Raw genomic sequence first — 19,616 nt, forward strand, 5'->3', positions numbered from 1 at the left:
GTTTAACATATGACCAATAAGATTTACTGTTTTTTAAAGTTCACATAAGTTGAACATCAAAAAATATGTAATCTTTATCAATGAAAAGAAAAATATTAATTATTACAAAGATATTTACAAATTCAAAAGCTTTTACTTTCTTCTATAGGCTTTAACTTGAGAGCCTAGGCTAGAATTTTAACTTAATAGTTAAAATTTTCTTCCTTAAATAGACTGCTCCAAAAGAAAGATTTGTGTTTTTAAAGACTGCTTGACAAATTATGCACATCAATGTACTCTTACTGGTTATTACTATATTAAAAACTAATGCTTGAACTTACATCCTCCCCAAAAAGGGATAATACAGAGATATTCAGAAATCTGAATTTTTCAGTGGCAATCAGGATTTACTTTTTAAATTTATAGTCCCACAACCATGGAGAAAATGAATAGGATAATGGAAGTTAACACATATTGAAAAAGTTATTTAGACTTTTCAGCTAATCAAACCAAGTGTCTCAAACTCATACAGTTTTCTCAAAGGCTTGAAACAGTTCATAGTATGTGACAAACATATGTCAACATCAATTTTTTAAAATAGCAAAGTATCCGCTAACAAAGGATTAAACTTTCAGGCTTGATAATTTAGTACGCAATGCATTAAGATTTTATAGGTTACTTGATCAACCATGTCCAACTCTGCGAACCCATGGACTGTAGTCCACTAGGCTTCTCTATCCATGGAATTCTCCAGTTAAGAATACTGGAGTAGGCAGCCATTACCTTCTCCATGGGATCTTCCCAACCAAGGGATCAAATCCAGGTCTCCTGCATTGCAGGCTGATTCTTTTTAAGCCACCAGGGGCTTGACGCGATGCTTTAAGATCTTATGGGCCCATTAAAAAATAAATTCATATAATAATTCACATAATGAATTCATATAATAATTCATATATCAGGATATACTTTTATTCAAACCAAGTGTACTAAAATATTCTCTTTGGCCATGAAGAGATTATGAAAGTATACTACGCAAGTATAGAAAACAAAACTTGCCCCAAGACACAGAAGGGGAAGAAAACGTATTCTTCTAGAGCCTATTATATGCCAACGTTTAAATTTTATTATTCCCCACAACAATAGGTTTGATTGAAATAGGTATGATCATCTTCATTTTACATTTAAAAATAATGTAGTTCAGCATGATTACATAACTTATCTGGACCAAAATGCTACTCAGTAAAGGAAGGACAAGGAGATGTGAATCCGAATCTCTGATTGCTTATGACCTTTCTGTCACCAATTTCAGAAAAATAAACATAAAAACTCTAGAGGGTAAGCAGGAGAATTCACAAAACCGATATGGATAATCTGTATTGCATGCTAAAATGAGATAAAACTCTGAAAAATTCAAGTGGGGAGTATTTTAGAAGAGTTAGCAGTGAGACTACTAATCTGACCAATTTTACAGAACTATTAAGAAAACAAAATCATCTTTAACACTAATAAAAACTATTAATTGCTGAAAGTATTTTATTGTTTTCTTCTAACATGTCACTGACTCCACAGTTACTTCCAATCAAAACCTATCACTGAAACCAAAATGAGTTCATGAATTTTTTTCCTCATCACTTTTATTTAATTCCTCCCTTAAAAGGCTTAGATGGAAACAAGTGCATCACCACCTATAGAAGTCTTTTCTGTTCTTGTTTTGTTATGTTTTCTTGTGTTTTCATAACATTCTCACAATGATCTATTAATTATTTTACGAAATATTTACTTAACGCCTACTTTGAATCAGGCCCTGATCCAAGAACTAGAAGTACAGTTAAATGGAACCCAGCTGCTGCTTTTCAGATACCGGCGTGAGGGAGGAGCCGACATTTGAGCAAATAAGTTTTGAGAAGATTTAAGCTTTGGGAGACGCTTCTCTGTGGGTCTCTTGCCTTCCTAACACATCTGATTGGGTATGCCAAGAATGCAAGGCCCCAACTACTCTTTATCCTAGCCATTTCTTGGAGTTATGTTTATAGTGAGTGACTTTGAGGGATGAGGTCATGTCTCTTTAGTACAAAGAGCAGACTTGTTTACAGCTTGCTAATGAAACAGTGGGTAACCTGAGTTCAACCCTCCTCAGCTGTGATGCAATCAACTATGTGTGCAACATCTACCCAGGCCCATCTCATATTAGTCTCATATTATTCTCACAGGACATGAAGGCAACGGGAACCAACAGAAACCTGATGTTCATGCTGCTAATTGAACCTAATCAAGCCCTGTGTCCCTGGCTCAGAAGTCTCATGTCATCTGCTAGCATCCCTGAGAGAATAACACACTAACTTATTAACTATTAAGTTAGGTAAAATCCAAGACTTGACAGTAATATTAATAGAGATGTATGTGGTGCTATGAACAATTTAAACAGCCGTTAAGTTTTTTGGGGCAGCTTTATTGTGGGAAGTTTGATGCCAGATTACACCTCCAGTGTTTGATAGAGACATAAAAAAGTTTGAATGTCACTAACACTATTCAAAGTCATCTCTCAGAATTCAGCCCCATTGCCGGCTGTAAGGGCAAGCATCTTCAATACAGACAGAAACGGGACAAATCTAACTATGCTCATAAGGATCATGACCTCTGTTTCTACTAAGTAACAATGATATCGCTAGTAAGTACTACCACCACTAACAGCTAACACCTATATGCGCTTACTGTGTGCAACAATTTTTCAAAGCAGTTTACCTTTATTAAGCTCACATAACCCTCATAACAACTTTACAATATTGGTGATGTTATAACCTCCATTTAGCAGGTGAAGAAACTGAAACAGAGAAGTAAGTTGTACAGAGCCACAACCTAATCTGGCTCTAGATTCTGTGCTCTGAAATAGATGTCTGCCTTTCTAGAATGTGTGTAAGCTGGGAGATCTTACACAGGGGAAAATTTCAAATTGTCTTTTTTGGGGGTAAAATTGAGGATGTTTTGTTAAGGTTTCTAGGGAGCAGACTTCTCAATATTGAATTTCTACTGCTATCCATTGTCCCTGTTCTCATAGAGACAAAAAAGCAACTGTCCCATGGGAGAGAGAGCCAGGAACAGCAGTGAGAAGACACCTAACCAAACAAACATAAATCACTAGAGTAAGTAACACAACTGCTGGGTCCAGCCCTGCCTAACTACACTAATCCCCTTACCTTACAGTAAATCTAACTTTCACTAAATAACTTAGAAAACATCTGGTCAAATAAAATGGCTTGCTTTTCAGAACAGTAAATAGGTATATCTACCAATTACATATAATATGTTGGGAGGAACGAAAACATTGCCAAACTAAAACACTTCCGAGCATATCACTTTTGAAATCTCAACAGTAAGAGTTCCTTGTCAAATATGAATAATCTAATATTCATTTCTTCTATAATTTCTATACAATGTGTTATATAAAAGATTACAGATATGAAACACTGATGGGGTTATGAAAGAAAATAAAGAATTAATGTCTAATAAATAGTTAATAGTTATTAGTGTAACCTGAAAATTCCTACTTGCTTAGAGTTCAATCATAATTTACATATCTGATTACCATTATCTTATATTTTCTCATTCTAATAAGATTACTATTCTTTGTCATTCTGTGGAAGTTTTTAAACAACAACATGAAAGATAATTTTTTTAAAAAAGGAACCAGACATTATATAACTGAAAATGATCAAAAAATTTACCTTGATAGCGTCATCATTTTCAGTTTGGTTAGAGTAAATCCAGCTTTGTTTATTATTTCAATTATTTCTCCAGCTTTTGATACTGCATCTGGTTTAATCAGGGCTAATGTTCTGTAAGGAAATACATTTAAAAATAAAAATAGTTCAGCAGTTTTTACTTATAATACCTAATCAGAGGTCATTTCCATTAAAATCTTAGCTCAAAGTGAATTATAAAGAGAAATGTATTAACAGTCTCTTAAAAACTTATACAATGCTGTCCTCTCAAATCATCCCACCCTTGCCTTCTCCCAGAGTCCGAAAGTCTGTTCTCTATATCTGCGTCTTTTTTGCTGTCTCGCATATAGGGCCTCCGTTACTCTTTCTAAATTCCATATATATGCATTAACATACTGTATTGGTGTTTTCCCTTCTGACTTACTTCACTCTGTATAATAGGCTCCAATTCACTCTGTATAATTAGCCTCCAATTAAAATAAATAAATAAATAAAAACTTATACAATGGAAGTTTACTATTTTTCCCAAGGAAATAAAAATTACTACCCAATCTATAAAATGAATAATAAAAGGTTAGAGGGAAAAAAAGTTAAGACTGTTATTTTAAATATGCCCATGTAAGGAAACATAGGTGTTTAAAAACACTTTTATTTCTTAGCATTTTATAAAAGACAACAATTTTCTAAAAAGTTGCATTAAACATATCACCTTGATTTCTGGTCTCTTAAACTTTAACACGTGTATGCCATGCAGTCAGTTCAGCATTGATTTGGAAATAATTATAAATTCTTCTGTTAACACTTTATTCATAGCATGAATCATGTATAAAGAAATAAATGCCTCCCTACCTGACAACGTTTATGACTAGCAAACACCCTGCTAACACTTTTTTTCACTATGTTTTTAGTTGGAGGATAGTTGCTTTACAATGCTGTGTTGGTTTCTGCCACACAAAACATGACTCAGTCATAAACATACATATGTCCCCTCCCTCTTGAGCCCCCCTTCCATCCCCTACCCATCCCACCCCCTAGGCTGTCACAGAACACCAGGCTGCGCTCCCTCTGTCATGCAGCAAATTCACACCAGCCATCTGTCTTACTTATGGTAGTGTCTATGCTTCAATGTCACTCTCTCAATTCGCCCCACCCCCAACACCTCGCCCCACTGTGTCCACAAGTCTGTCTCAATGTCTGGGTCTCTACCGCTGCCCTGCACATAGGTTCATCAGCACCATTTTTCTAGATTCCATATATTTGTGTTAATATACAATATTTGTCTTTCTCTTTCTGATTTACTTCACTCTGTATAACAGGCTCTAGGTTCATCTGCCTCACTAGAACTGACTCAAACCACATTTTCTTTCTAAGAGGATACATCAGAGCTATGCATTTTCCCCTCCGAAGCCACAGAATGCATAGATTTTTGGAGTTGGAGAGCACCTTAGTTTCCTGATTTTACTAACAAGGAAATGAAGCCCAGAGAGGTTACTCTCCAAAGCTCGGTCACACAACAGGTCTGTCGCATTTTCAGGACAAAATACCAGCTCACACGAATTCTGGGTAGTCTGTGCTCCTTCCACACCACAAATAAAGTTACTATTAATATATTAAAAAAAGCATAATCACAAATCCTCAAGATTAATACTTGCACATACAAGGTAAAATCAGATTAGTTGGAGTAATTCTGCTCATATGACACACAAAATAAGATTAAAAAGTTGCTGCCACTTTCCGTTTATTTTCAGTTGTTCTGATATGTTGGTATTAATTCAAGGAATCTATAAAAAGAGAATGGTTGGCTTTTTCATAGTGGACTTTTTTTCCCCCAATGAGACAAACTTAGCTAAGGATATAATGATAAAAATAGCCTTACATTTGGATGTAACTTATGTGTGTGTTAGTCATTTAGTTGTATCTGACTCTTTGAAACCCCATGGACTGCAGCCTGCTTGGCTCCTCTGTCCATGGAATCCTAAAACTTATGGCTGGCTTTTAAAACTTTTAAATAACAAAAGCTGTTCATTTTAGTCTGATAGAGCTTGTCATAAATGGACTATCTTTTATTTTGAAGCAAGTGAGTCATTTATAGCATTTTACAAGGCTTCATTGAAGATACAATTGTCACTTCTTAGCTCAATAGTTTAAATATTGTAAGGCGAAACTAACCCATGATTGTTTATGCTAAGCTCTAGAAATGTCTTCAGGAACCAAAACTCTTAAAGAAAATATAAAACATATCGGCAGTGAACAAGAAGCAATGTGAAAAATTTTGCAGTTTAGTTTAAAATGCAGTTTCATTTTCCCTTTAAATACCTACAGGAGACAAAGCATTGATTCAGTCAGTTCAGTTCAAGAGAACACACTGGTCATAGCAAACCCCTCTTCCAACAACACAAGAGACAACTCTACACATGTACATCACCAGATGGTCAATACCAAAAGCAGACTGATTATATTCTTTGCAGCCAAAGATGGAGAAGCTTTACACAGTCAGCAAAAACAAGACCTGGAGCTGACTGTGGGTCAAATCATGATCTCCTTATTGTCAACTTCAGACTTAAACTGAACAAAATAGGAAAAACCACTAGACCATCACGTATGACCTAAATCAAATCCCTTACGATTATACAGTGGAAGTGACAGATTCAAGGGATTAGATCTAATAGAGTGCCTGAAGAATCATGGACGGAGGTTTGTGACATTGTACAGAAGGCAGTGATCAAGACCATACCCAAGAAAAAGAAATTCAAAAAGGCAAAATGGTTGTCTGAGGAGGCCTTACAAATAGTTGTGAAAAGAAATGAAAGGCAAAGGAGAAAAGGAAAGATATACCCATTTGATTACAGACTTCCAAAGAACAGGAAGAAGAGATAAGAAAGCCTTCCTCAGTGATCAATGCAAAGAAATAGAGGAAAGCAACAGAATGGGAAAGACTAGAGATCTCTTCAAGAAAATTAGAGATACCAAGGGAACATTTCATGCAAAGATGGGGACAATAAAGGACAGAAATGGTAGGGACCTAACAGAAGCAGAAGATATTAAGAAGAGGTAGCAAGAATATACAGAAGAACTGTACAAAAAAGACCTTCATGACCCAGATAACCACAATGGTGTGATCACTCACCTAGAGACAGACATCCTGGAATGCAAAGTCAAGTGGGCCTTAGGAAGCATCACTACGAACAAAGCTAGTGGAGGTGATGGGATTCCAGTTGAGCTGTTTCAAATCCTACAAGATGATGCTGTGAAAGTGCTGCATTCAATATGCCAGCAAATTTGGAAAACTCAGCAGTGGCCACAGGACTGGAAAAGGTCAGTTTTCATTCCAATCCCAAAAAAAGGCAATGCCAAAGAAGACTCAAACTACTGCACAATCATGTCTTCAGTGTTTAACTATTACTACTTATAGTTAATAGATAATAGTTAAATAATAGTTAGCAGATAATAGGTAAACTTATTTGGAGGGAAAATAAGATAGACAACAGGAATCATATATATTATTTAAAAGTGAAGATAGCACACAAAAAAGGGCCACAAAAATATATTAATAGTACCACTGTTACCTGTTGTTTAGTTGCTCAGTCATGTCTGACTCTTTGCGACCCCATGGACTGTAGCCAGCCAGGCTCCTCTGTCCACGGGATTTCCCAAGCAAGAACACTGGAGTGGGTTGCCATTCCCTTCTCAAGGGATCTTCCTGACTCAGGAATGGAACCTGTGTTTTCTGCTTGCTGCATAACAAACCATCAAAATGTATTGGCTTAAAACTACAGTTTCTCAAGATCCTCTAGGTCGGCAGACCGGTTTCAGCTGGGATGGGTCACAAAGCTGGGGCAGCGAGGCTTCTCTTTCCTTCAGGCCTCAAGAGCTAGAGCAGGCAAGGAGATGGATTCTCCCCTAAAGCCTCCACAAAGAAATGCAGCCTTGCCTGCCAACACCTTGATCTTAGCCTGATGAAATCTGTGATGGACTTCTCATCTACAAAACTAAGATAATAAATTTGTACTGTTTAAGCAACTGACTTTGTAGTAATTTGTTATGTCTTCAATAAAAGACTCCAGAGGAAAAAAACTGAAGAGGAAAAAACACCACCAACAAAAAAATGACATTTATAAAAAATAAAAAGCAGGAAAGCAGTAAAATACTAGACATATGTACAAAAATACAAGCACAACACATGTAAATGTACATATACTAGTCTTTAGTTCAGTTCAATGGCTCAGTCATGTCCAACTCTTTGTGACCCCATGGCTCCCAGCATGCCAGGCCTCCCTGTCCATCACCAACTCCTGGAATTGATCCAAACTCATGTCCATTGAGTCGGTGATGCCATCCAACCATCTAATCTTCTGTCGTCCCCTTCTCCTCCTGCCTTCAATCTTTCCCAACATCAGGGTCTTTTCCAATGAGTCAGCTCTTCACATCAGATGGCCAAAGTACTGGTGTTTTGGCCTCAACATCAGTCCTTCCAACGAACACTCGGGACTTATCTCCTTTAGGATGGACTGGTTGGATCTCCTTGCAGTCCAAGGGACTCTCAAGAGGCTTCTCCAACACCACAGTTCAAAAGCATCAATTTTCTGGCACTCAGCTTTCTTTATAGTCCAACTCTCACATCCATACATGACTACTGGAAAAACCATAGCCTTGACTAGACGTACCTTTGTTGGCAGAGTAATGTCTCTGCTTTTTAATATGCTATCTAGGTTGGTCATAACTTTCCTTCCAAGGAGTAAGCATCTTTTAATTTCATGGCTGCAGTCACCATCTGCAGTGATTTTGGAGCCCAAAAAAATAGTCAGCTACTGTTTCCATTGTTTCCCCGTCTATTTGCCATGAAGTGATGGGACCGGATGCCAAGATCTTAGTTTTCTGAATGTTGAACTTAAAGCCAACTTTTTCACTCTCCTCTTTTATTTTCATCAAGAGGCTCTTAACTTCTTCTTCACTTTCTGCCATAAGGGTGGTGTCATCTGCATATCTGAGGTTATTGATATTTCTCCCAGCAATCTTGATTCCAGCTTGTGCTTCATCCAGCCCAGCTTTTTTCATGATGTACTTTTCATATAAGTTAAATCAGCAGGGTGACAATATATAGCCTTGACGTACTCCTTTTCCTATTTGGAACCAGTCTGTTGTTCCATGTCCACTTCTAACTGTTGCTTCCTAACCTGCATATAGGTTTCTCAAGAGGCAGATCAGGTGGTCTGGTATTCCCATCTCTTGAAGAATTCCCCACAGTTTATTGTGATCCACAGTCGAAGGCTTTGGCATAGTCAATAAAGCAGAAATAGATGTTTTTCTGGAACTCTCTTGCTCTTTTGATGACCCAACGGATGTTGGCTATTATATCTCTGGTTCCTCTTCCATTTCTAAAACCAGCTTGAAGATCTGGAAGTTCATGGTTCACATATTGCTAAAGCCTGGCTTGGAGAATTTTGAGCATTACTTTGCCAGCGTGTGAGATGAGTGCAATTGTGCAGTAGTCTGAACATTCTTTGGTATTGCCTTTCTTTGGGATTGGAATGAAAACTGACCTTTTCCAGTCCTGTGGCCACTGCTGAGTTTTCCAAATTTGCTGGCATATTGAATGCAGCACTTTCACAGCATCATCTTGTAGGATTTGAAACAGCTCAACTGGAATCCCATCACCTCCACTAGCTTTGTTCGTAGTGATGCTTCCTAAGGCCCACTTGACTTTGCATTCCAGGATGTCTGTCTCTAGGTGAGTGATCACACCATCGTGATTATCTGGGTCGTGAAGATCTTTTTTGTACAGTTCTTCTGTATATTCTTGCCACCTCTTCTTAATATCTTTTGCTTCTGTTAGGTCCCTACCATTTCTGTCCTTTATTGTCCCCATCTTTGCATGAAATGTTCCCTTGGTATCTCTAATTTTCTTGAAGAGATCTCTAGTCTTTCCCATTCTGTTGCTTTCCTCTATTTCTTTGCATTGATCACTGAGGAAGGCTTTCTTATCTCTTCTTCCTGTTCTTTGGAAGTCTGTAATCAAATGGGTATATCTTTCCTTTTCTCCTTTGCCTTTCATTTCTTTTCTTTTCTCAGCTATTTGTAAGGCCTCCTCAAACAGCCATTTTGCTTTTTTGAATTTCTTTTTCTTGGTGATGGTCTTGATCCCTGTCTACTGTACAGTGTCATGAACCTCCGTCCATAGTTCATCAGGTACTCTGTCTTGCTAGGCACTCGGTCTTACATACTAGTCTTACCAGTGAAAATTTAGAGGTCTTCAGGCAGAACACTTTTTAAGGAGCTGCATTTTGTTTTAAAGTCAAACACGACAAGATTTACTCGTTTCCCTTTTCTTTGTAGCTGTGTGACTACGGCCAAGTGACTGAACTCTTCTATAAAAGGGAAACAACAACATTCACTGTAGAAAAATCAGAGTTTATACATAATATATAATAATTGCTATAGATTTTACTTTGATTGGGTCATACTATTAACCCTGTCTCCCTCATTTACCTATTTTTGCTAGTTTAAATGAAAACTTGAAGTAGTCGTGAACTAAGATGCCTACCACAGTGATTGGCATATAGCATGTGCTTAGAAAATTTAAGTTATAAATATTTATTTCTTGTAAATAAAGGAATTGTGGTTGATGCTTCCTTAACCCCATAGACTTTTATTAGTAGATCTCATAATAATGAGATTCCTATTTATCTAACATTCTATCTTCTTTTTTTTCCCCTATTTTGAGTTGTCCTGGGAATGTTTGGTTTTTCTTTTTTATGAATCATTCACCATCTCACTGATCCATCACCACCTGTGTACTAACACTACACTGGGTATCAAACCACCTCCAGAATCATAAAGAGTTTTTAAAAAGTCACAGAAAGAATATTACTATGAGGGGACTCAGATGTTAGGTAATCAGCTATTATTTGGGTGGCAAATCTCAAAAAATAGTTTGACAAATTTTTTTTCATGTAGAATTAAATAGTTTTTTGAGCTTTTTATACAGATAGCCTTAACTTCCACCAGTGATCCCTATTCTTCATTACTGCAACAACCACTCCACAAATACAAAGAATCCCTCAAGTCAGAATAAGAGCATATAATATAAGCCACAGAAACCAGAGCCTGTAAAGATGATCAAAGAATGAAAATTCCACTTCAAATACAGTTCATGCTAGACTCAGAAAGCTGCAAACTCATAAATGCAGAGATTAAAAATTACAATGCCATTTTAGTAATGTTTTCTGGATAGCCTAATTTTCAGCTACAACTCCAACTTATTCTGTCTCTCTTCTAAATCAAAACTGAGGAAAAGTCAGAATGGCAAATGTAGCTTTGACAAACAGTGAAGAGAGAAGACCAGATAGACACCACGCCATAGCTTCTCCACGTCACAGGAAGAGCAACACACCTGGGCGGGAGAGGAGAAGGCAGGGAAGCAGCCAGCCGGAAGCTCTTCCTCCAGACACAGCTGTTTCCAAAGCTGCATCATTCATTCAATACATTTTGTGGGGCAGCTCCTGTGAATACTTCATTGTTTCAGGCACAATACAATGAACTTTTGGGAGGCAACTGTGATCCCAAGATGGATTAAATTTCCTTGTATCACAATGTTTTTGTACATTTTTTTCTTTTTAAAATACATATTCTCTCTTCAATTCATCAGTCAATATTTATCAGATATCTGCAAATAAAACTCAAAAATAGACAATTTATATTAAAAGCAATCTTGTGGTGCTGGAGAAGACTCTTGCAGTTCCTTGGACTGCAAGGAGATCAAAACAGTCCACCCTAAAGGAAATCAGTCCTGAATATTCATTCGAAGGACTGATGCTGAAGCTGAAGCTCCAATACTTTGGCCACCTGATGTGAAGAGCCAACTCACTGAAAAAGACCTGATGCTGGGAAAGATTGAGAGCAGGAGGAGAAGGGGGCGACAGAGGATGAGATGGTTGGATGGCATCACTGACTCAATGGACATGAGTTTGAGCAAACTCCAGGAGACAGTGAAGGACAAGGGAGCCTGGTATGCTGTAGTCCATGGGGTCGCAAAGAGTCGGACACGACTTAGCGACTGAACAACAGCAAGACAAAAACATCTTTGTCAAGTAGATCAATGGCCATCATTTGAAAATGGGGGGAATGAAAAAAAGGAAAGAGTAGATAATAAATTTTAAATTGTTATTCAATGATTCGTTTACCTAACACAGATAAGGTGCTTGTAATGTGTGAGGAGATGTGCCAGGTGCCATAGGAGACAAAAATCTGAATTGAGACAGAAAGAAGACAACCATTTTGCAGGTCTTACTCATTCTCCTGTGATTAAATCCTCCCCTTCTTGATTCATACAGACGCTGGACTTTAATCTTGCCTCTACTCTGCGATCTTCAGCAAGTTACCTAACATCTCTAGGCCTCAACTTCTCTATCTATAGAGTGGAATCAATAATAATATTATTAGCCTTTGCATTTAGGTTGTTGTGGGGCTTAAACAAATGATGCATAGAAATCATTTTAACACAATGTCTGATATAAAAACAGCTAACAGATATTAATACTTTCTTCTGAGTTTCCATTGAGCTTATGGCACTCACTACTTTTGCCCCATAAACCAAGATTTAAAGTCTCAGCTCCCAATTAGAAGAATGATGAGGGTGTATATAAAAGATATGCATTTTTCCCTCCAGAAAATAATCACAGTCTAAGTGATAAATAATACCATGGGTATCACTTTATTATCTAAGTGAGGAAAAAATTACAGAATCTGCTCCACAGAATTCTAAAAATGTCCTAACACTGAATTGGATCACTGAAAAATACTTATACTATAAAAAACACAGGATAGAAACAAGAAATTTGAATTTGGTACCAAGACAGACAAAATGTTCTAAGAATTTAAAAAAAGATTACATAATAGTTTTCTTACTTTTCTTTCCTACTGCCCAGTTGGCGAGCTGTGTATTGATCTCCATAGTCAAGCAGCACCAGTTGTCGAGAAAAGATGTTCACTTTGTTGCCTATAAATAAATCTTCCAGGTGAAGGTCTTCATATTTTGTCCGCTTTAAAAAGGTGCGATGATTCTTTACATCATGCTGGAATCAAAAACAATACAGTAAAACAAATCATTGTCAGCAGGGAATGTTAACCTTATTATAAACTAGAAATAAAGTTATTAATTCTGCTTTATTAAACATAAGTCACATATTGTTTCATTTTTGCTACAAGTACAAGTAATGATTTCTTTTATAACATGCATTGCCTAGTCTAATCTAGTAATAACATAAAAAATTACAAATTTAATACTTTTAAACCCTGAATAGAAATTTTTGTTTATTTCCAAATCATGGTAGCAAATTAGTGCCTCCAAGACGCCAAATTTCTCCTTTCTTGCCTACACAAAAACCCCAATACCAGATAGGTCAGCCTGCAAAAGGGACTGTCAGGAAAGGGACACAAAGAAATAAGCAGGATCTCTTGGCTCAATCTTCTACAGTCTGACTTTTTGTAGTGATAACAGCATTCAACAATGGTGACATTTATGACTGTGATAATCTTTATCTACAACCACTTGACTATTGATTCATACAAAACATGAATAATTGTACTTCAGTTTTCTAACTGAGAAAATAATTTCTATTAAAAAATAAAGACACAAAGTATTGTAATAGAATTATAATACAAAAAATTTTTTTAATTTCCCAAATAAAAATAATATATTTTTTCTTTCAGTTTTGTTGAGATATGATTAATATATAAGTTTAAAGGAGTAAGGCATAATGATTTGACTCACATACATCATGAAGAGATGACCACAAAAATTCCATGAAAAATTCATCATCTCACATAGACACTAGAAAAAAAGCCAATCCTATTCCTCCCCCAATTCCACCTTAACTCCATTTGCCAACTTTTAAGCAAAGAAAGGCTCATTTACCATTTCAACAGATCCATCCCCGGGGTAAAATAAAAGCTCATAACGCCGAAATAGTGAAGCATTTGGATCAAACCACTCTGCGATGAAAACGAATCTCTCACTATGATTCTGCAAAGAAAAAAGAATTTTAACAATAACATACAAAATATAAGCCCTCTTGTAAAAATCCTATGAATTGAAAGAATGACCAAATATTTGCAATGAACAAATCTGCTATTATAATACTTATTAATAATTGAATAATTCTGGTTTTCAACAATATGACAGTTATCAACACATCCTTAGAAATATTTCCCTCTAATTTCTTATTAAATATCCTTCGATATCTCAGAGTTGACTTATGATCTTATTACTTCACAGCCACCCAATCATCCTCGGTAAACTGACACTTTTTTAGAACATGAGCTCCTTATCTGACAACTGTGATAATTCAGTACCTCTCCATAAAGTTCTAATTGTTCTAAGTTTAAGATTCCAGCAGTATTAGAATATTGTTGTCATTCAGATTATAGCAAGCATCTTGTCTCTCCTGAGTAATTTCACATGATAGTATCTTTTTATAGAAATAGTGGGAGAATGTGTTAGTCTAGGTCCCCCGAGAGGCAGACAAGATGCCAAGGACAGAATTAAACATTCAGGAATCTTATTCCTGTAAGAGAAATTCTGTGTGGAAATTCCTAACAGAGGAAATAGGGAGGGATCCAGGGAAAGCAGACAGACCACAGTACAGAGCTGACCCTGAGTTGAAGGAGAGAGAGAAGAAAGGCTAGGGGGAACCCTTCTGGACTGCTCTACAATCTGAGGAAGGTTCAGCAAGACATCAGGCAGTGCTAGAGCCAGATAGCCCTCAGAGAGTTCCCTGACTTCCAGGGATGGATGGGCCTGTTTTAGTATCCCTGCTTTTCTCAGCCAAGGGGCTGGGAGCCCCTGGAAAACAGGTCCTAAACACAAAAGCAGCAGTAGATTTCAGAGCACAGAAACTAAGGCCCTTTGGGCATTTCAGCTCCCTCTAGATGAAGATCTGTGAGGTGTATACAATGAAACATAAGTCAAAGAAAGAAGGCCCTCTTTCCTTGACTATTAGGATTTCCCATCACACGCTATAATAGTTAGCCCGTAAAGGTCCTTCATCACAATAAGCAAATGAGGACATAAGGAAGAAAGGAATCTAAGGGTTTTGTTACTAAGTCTAGATGTAGCATCTGATTCTCTGGTTAGTGTATATAGATGGGTTTCTTTTATATTAATAATTCACTTATAAATTCTAATAATAGTATGTCTAGCTGTATTTATGATCATATTCATAAACTATAATAGAGGCAGTTTTTAAGACACTATTTTATTTTTCCCACAATGATCCAAAAAGACACATTTAAATAACATGTAGTAGTCAAGAGAAACAAAAAGATAAAATAAGAGATACACTATTGTCTTAAGACAAGTCTTTCATTATTTTTCATATTAATCCTTATAAATATAGCATTTTATTTTTATTTTTTAATACGACTGCTTAAAATTTAGGTTTCATTGTGTATTCTAGTATTATACTCTCCTTTCAATACAAAATTTAAATAGTAGTAGTTTATCAAAAGCCTTACTATCTATATTAAAATATCCATTTGTTCAAAAGCATTAGTGAAATATTGCCTTCATTAAAATAGGTAAAATTATGAAACAAAAGAAATGAGGAGACATGTAATTGAAGGTGAGGCAAATGAAAAACCAGTGAGACTTGGCAGTTCCATTTATCCAGGCAGCCTTAACCACAAAACCTGCCAATCACACTCTTTAATGCTACACCAGATGGTAGAATTTTTCATGATTCATTATTCAGAAAACAGCTTTAATACAAAGAAAGAAAACTGAGGAAGTACTGTTTCTGGCTAATAATGCAGCTTATGGCTAATCACTGCTACTTTCCAAGAACAACCAGAAAAGTGGGATATTAAAAAAAAAAAAAGGGGGGGGGGATCTATCTGATGACATTGGAGAGCACCTAAGACAGCCAGATTTGATAATCTAAGATTCAGAAAGAAAGGAAGCTCACTGAGGTGAGCACAGTAATTTTTATGCTGCTTTTACCTGAGGACATGTGCTGAGACTCAAGTCAAGCTGGACAAGAGATGGAGAAGCCCAAGAAGCTGACAGAGGAAGGCTTTCTAGAGGCAGAGAAGCTAGCAGAGATTTTGACAAGGTCATGGGGATAAGCAGACAGATACTGGAATTTGAGCCTACCAAACCAGCCCAAACTGGAGGGGCAAAGATCCTAGAGAAAATGAAATCATAGAGAAGTGAGCTCAAGCCTGTGTTTGTTCAACGGAGCTTACAGTAGCAAGCATCACAGTGACAGGGGGAGGAAAACTGAGAATTCAATCCTGTCAAAGACAAGACTACCGATAAACCGTCTAGCCTTTCTGTTGTGTCTCCTGGAGCATCACACTCCAGGAGCATGGGGAAACTAAAGGTAAACTAATACTAACAAAATTTGAGACAAGTTTTGTATTCACGCAATGCTTAGCCCTTAATCATGCTGAAGTGATATTTCCTCCATTCTAGCTGCCTGAATCTCCAGAAATAGAAATATAGGTTTTCCTATGCAATGTCAAGCTTTCAAAGATAAACTACGAGATATACCAAAAAATAAGACCAACAGGGAAAAAGAGACAATAGAAAGAAATCCATGAATACCCTAGCTATCAAATTTTTCAAAATAAGTATGAAAAATATATGTCAAGGTTAATAATTTCACCAAAGAACCAGAATCTACTTTTTTAATCAATCAGAAATTAAAGAATGAAAAGCAACTGCACACAGCATTCTATAACTAAGAAAATTACCCTTCAAAAGGTGAAGGTGAAATAAAGATATTTTCAGACAAGTAAAAACAGAAAATTTATTGCCACTGGAAGTTCTGGAAGAAAATGGTTCAAGATGATTCAAGAAATAGAAGGACTGAAAAACAATGGAAATATAAGTATGTGGGTAAATCTAAATAAATAATGGATATATAAAATTACAATAATGTCTTGTGGTATATAAAATAAGTAGAATTTGAATGTAGGTCAATAAGAATATAAAGAGAGTGAGGGGAAGACAATAGTCTTTAAATTATGTGAAGCAAAAAGAAGTATCTCCTACATCAGCTGCTCAATCTTTTCTCAAATTCCAATGAACATCAGTGAAAAGAATATCTCTTAAGACAATAGGCACACAAACTAGAGACATTCTGTTCAATTTTTTACCCTCTGTTCTGTTAGAATGACTTTTCTTCATCTCCTAGTGCTCAGACAACAGGAAAACAGTTCTCAAAATATTTAATAAATCAGTGTCATTCAAACTTTAAGACACTAATAATAACCATTAATCATGACAATAACAATAATAATTTTTAGAATACCTACTAAGTAGCAGGTTGTTTACATACATTATCTCTTTCCATTCTCATGACAGACAATGTAAGTTGACAGAAAGAGGGATACTATTTCTTGGACAAGAATAGTGAAGCTCAGATAATCTGAACACTGGTCCAAGGTTACACAACAAAAAATAAGTAAGTCGGCATTCAAACTTTTGTCTGAAGACAAAACCCATATTTTGTCCCATTAAACTGCATCACCTACCTAAAATGATACAAAAGTCAGTTAAAGGAAGTATTCGCTCACTGGGCCTAAACTAATGGTGAAGTGAAGTATTTAACTACTCCTCTATGTAAAGTTAAATAATTCTGTTTCAAGGTCAATTTTGTAACATTTAACGATCATGTAGGAGAAAGGGAATAGATTATTATAAAATAGGATGAGGAAATCAAATTGTTCCCTGTTACATCTAACATACTTAACAAAATATCTCATTTCAATTACATCCCAATTCCAGAATTAAGAAAGCAAGTCAGTGAGGTGTGCCCTTATAAAATACCAAAAAAAGCTTAAATATAGAACTACATTTTAAAACCCATAAAACATTCATATGGAAATGTAAGAGACCCAGCATAGCTAAAACAGCTTCAAAAATGAAAAACAAAGTTGAAAGAGTCACATTTTCTATTTTCAAAACATACTGCAAAGCTACAGTAATCAAGACAGTATACTATTGGCATAGAACAGATACAGGTTAATCTAAGAGGAGAGAGTCCAGAAATAAGCTCATACATATCTGATCAACTGATTTTCATCAAGGGCACCAAGGCCATTCAAATAGGGAAACAGTAGTCTTTCAACTAATAGTGCAGGGACAACTGGATATCATAGACCAGAAAAATTACATTGTATCCCTACCTCACTCTATATACAAAAATTAACTCAAAATGGATCACAAACTAAACACCAAGAGCTAAGCTAGAAAAACTGTTGGAAGGAAACATTTGTGACTTTGGGTTAGGCAATGGTTTCTTAGATAAGACACCAAAAGCACAAGTGGTTAAAAAAACAGAAGAACAGCAAAAACACAGATAATTTGGACTCTAAATCATCAAGGGAGCAAAATGACAAGCCACCGAACTGAAGAAAATACTCACAAATTATATATCTGATCAGGGAGGATCTAGCATCCAGAATGTACCAAGAATTTTAACTACTCAATAATAAAAGACAACCCAGTTACAAAATGGACAAAGGATCTGAGTAGACATTTTCCCAAAGAAGATATCAGAAGATACACAAAGAGCCAATAAACCTATGAAAAGATGCTCAATACCACTAGCTATTAGGGAAATGGAAATCAAAACTGCAATGAGGTAGTACCTCACACACACCTAAATGGCTATAATAAAGATATACAATAACAAATGTTGGTGAGGATATAGAGAAAATGAAACATATATTTTGCCGGTAGAAATGTAAAATGATGCAGTTACTCTGAAAAACAATTTGGGAACAAAATGTTTACCTGCAATGAGGGAGACCTGGGTTTGATCTCTCGGTTGGGAAGATCCCCTGGAGGAGGGCATGGCAACCCACTCCAGTATTCTTGCCTGGAGAATCCCCATGGACAGAGGAGCCTGGTGGGCTACAGTCCACAGGGTCGCAAAGAATTGGACCAACTAAGCACAGCACAGCAGCAAAACGTTAAACACAGAGTCATATATGACCCAGCAATTCCACTCCTGGATACAAACCCAAGAGAAATGAAAATATAGTATATACCCATACAAAACCTCTTGAAGTGTTGACATATACAGTTTCACAATAGCACCTACATACAAAGAAAAAAATAGATCATGATCTCTCAAAAAATTAGCTCATTCCTTCACCTGTAACTGTGATTTGCCTCAATGAGACTATTAAAAAAACTATATATGAATAATGGAACTTCTATTATAGAAGAAGAAAGCAACAAGCAAGTACTGTTTCTTCTATGAAAAAAGGTTTATCATGCCAAGTAAAAATTATATCCAAATTTGATTTAACCTTAACCTTTGCAGTAGAAAACGGTTATTTCCTACAGTCAAAAGATGTCTAGAGATGTAACAGTGATACATCTGGACTTGGCAGAGAGCAATGACACATGTGAACATCCCATTCAGGCTGGCCTTTCAACAAGTTGCCTCATTACACACACATACTCACACACACACGAGCACACACCCACAACTCACACACCTAAACACCTTACATTTTAAATTTTAAGAATTTTATTTTCAGCTAAGTAGAGCCAAATCTAGCAAAGAACTCAATTTCTTTTTTTCCACTGATGTTAGAGCTGAATACCACTGTGTTCAAACTCTTCAGTTTATGGATAAAGAAACTGAGGCAAGCAAATATATATTACTCCCATAAAGTCACAGACCTAGTTGACGACCGAGATAAAACTGGAAGCTCCACTCGCTATGACTCAGATATTTCCATAATACTGGGCTTCCGGGGCCTACTCAAGAAGGAGAAACTAACACGTTAGTCACACACAGACACACCTCCAGTTTTCTGTCAGATCTTCGGATGAGAATGTCACTGCCTGGATAATCACAGGGACAACAAAGATTTCCGTTTCTGTCAGAAATACCATCATGC

At 36.4% G+C, this 19,616-nt stretch overlaps 1 protein-coding gene across 2 annotated transcripts in view; it reads right to left on the reverse strand.

The window, feature by feature from the left end:
* Nucleotides 1-19,616, reverse strand: part of NME7 (NME/NM23 family member 7) — a 226,486-nt gene that overhangs the window by 170,647 nt on the left and 36,223 nt on the right. For both annotated transcript variants that reach the window (XM_061160272.1, XM_061160273.1), the window contains 3 exons: nucleotides 13,612-13,719; nucleotides 12,603-12,769; nucleotides 3,702-3,812 (listed from right to left, as the gene is read on the reverse strand). In XM_061160272.1, coding sequence (XP_061016255.1) covers nucleotides 3,702-3,812; nucleotides 12,603-12,769; nucleotides 13,612-13,719 — 386 coding nt within the window. The remainder of the gene's footprint in view (nucleotides 1-3,701; nucleotides 3,813-12,602; nucleotides 12,770-13,611; nucleotides 13,720-19,616) is intronic.

The sequence above is a fragment of the Dama dama genome, chromosome 14, assembly GCF_033118175.1.
Source record: "Dama dama isolate Ldn47 chromosome 14, ASM3311817v1, whole genome shotgun sequence".
Classification (NCBI taxonomy): domain Eukaryota; kingdom Metazoa; phylum Chordata; class Mammalia; order Artiodactyla; family Cervidae; genus Dama; species Dama dama.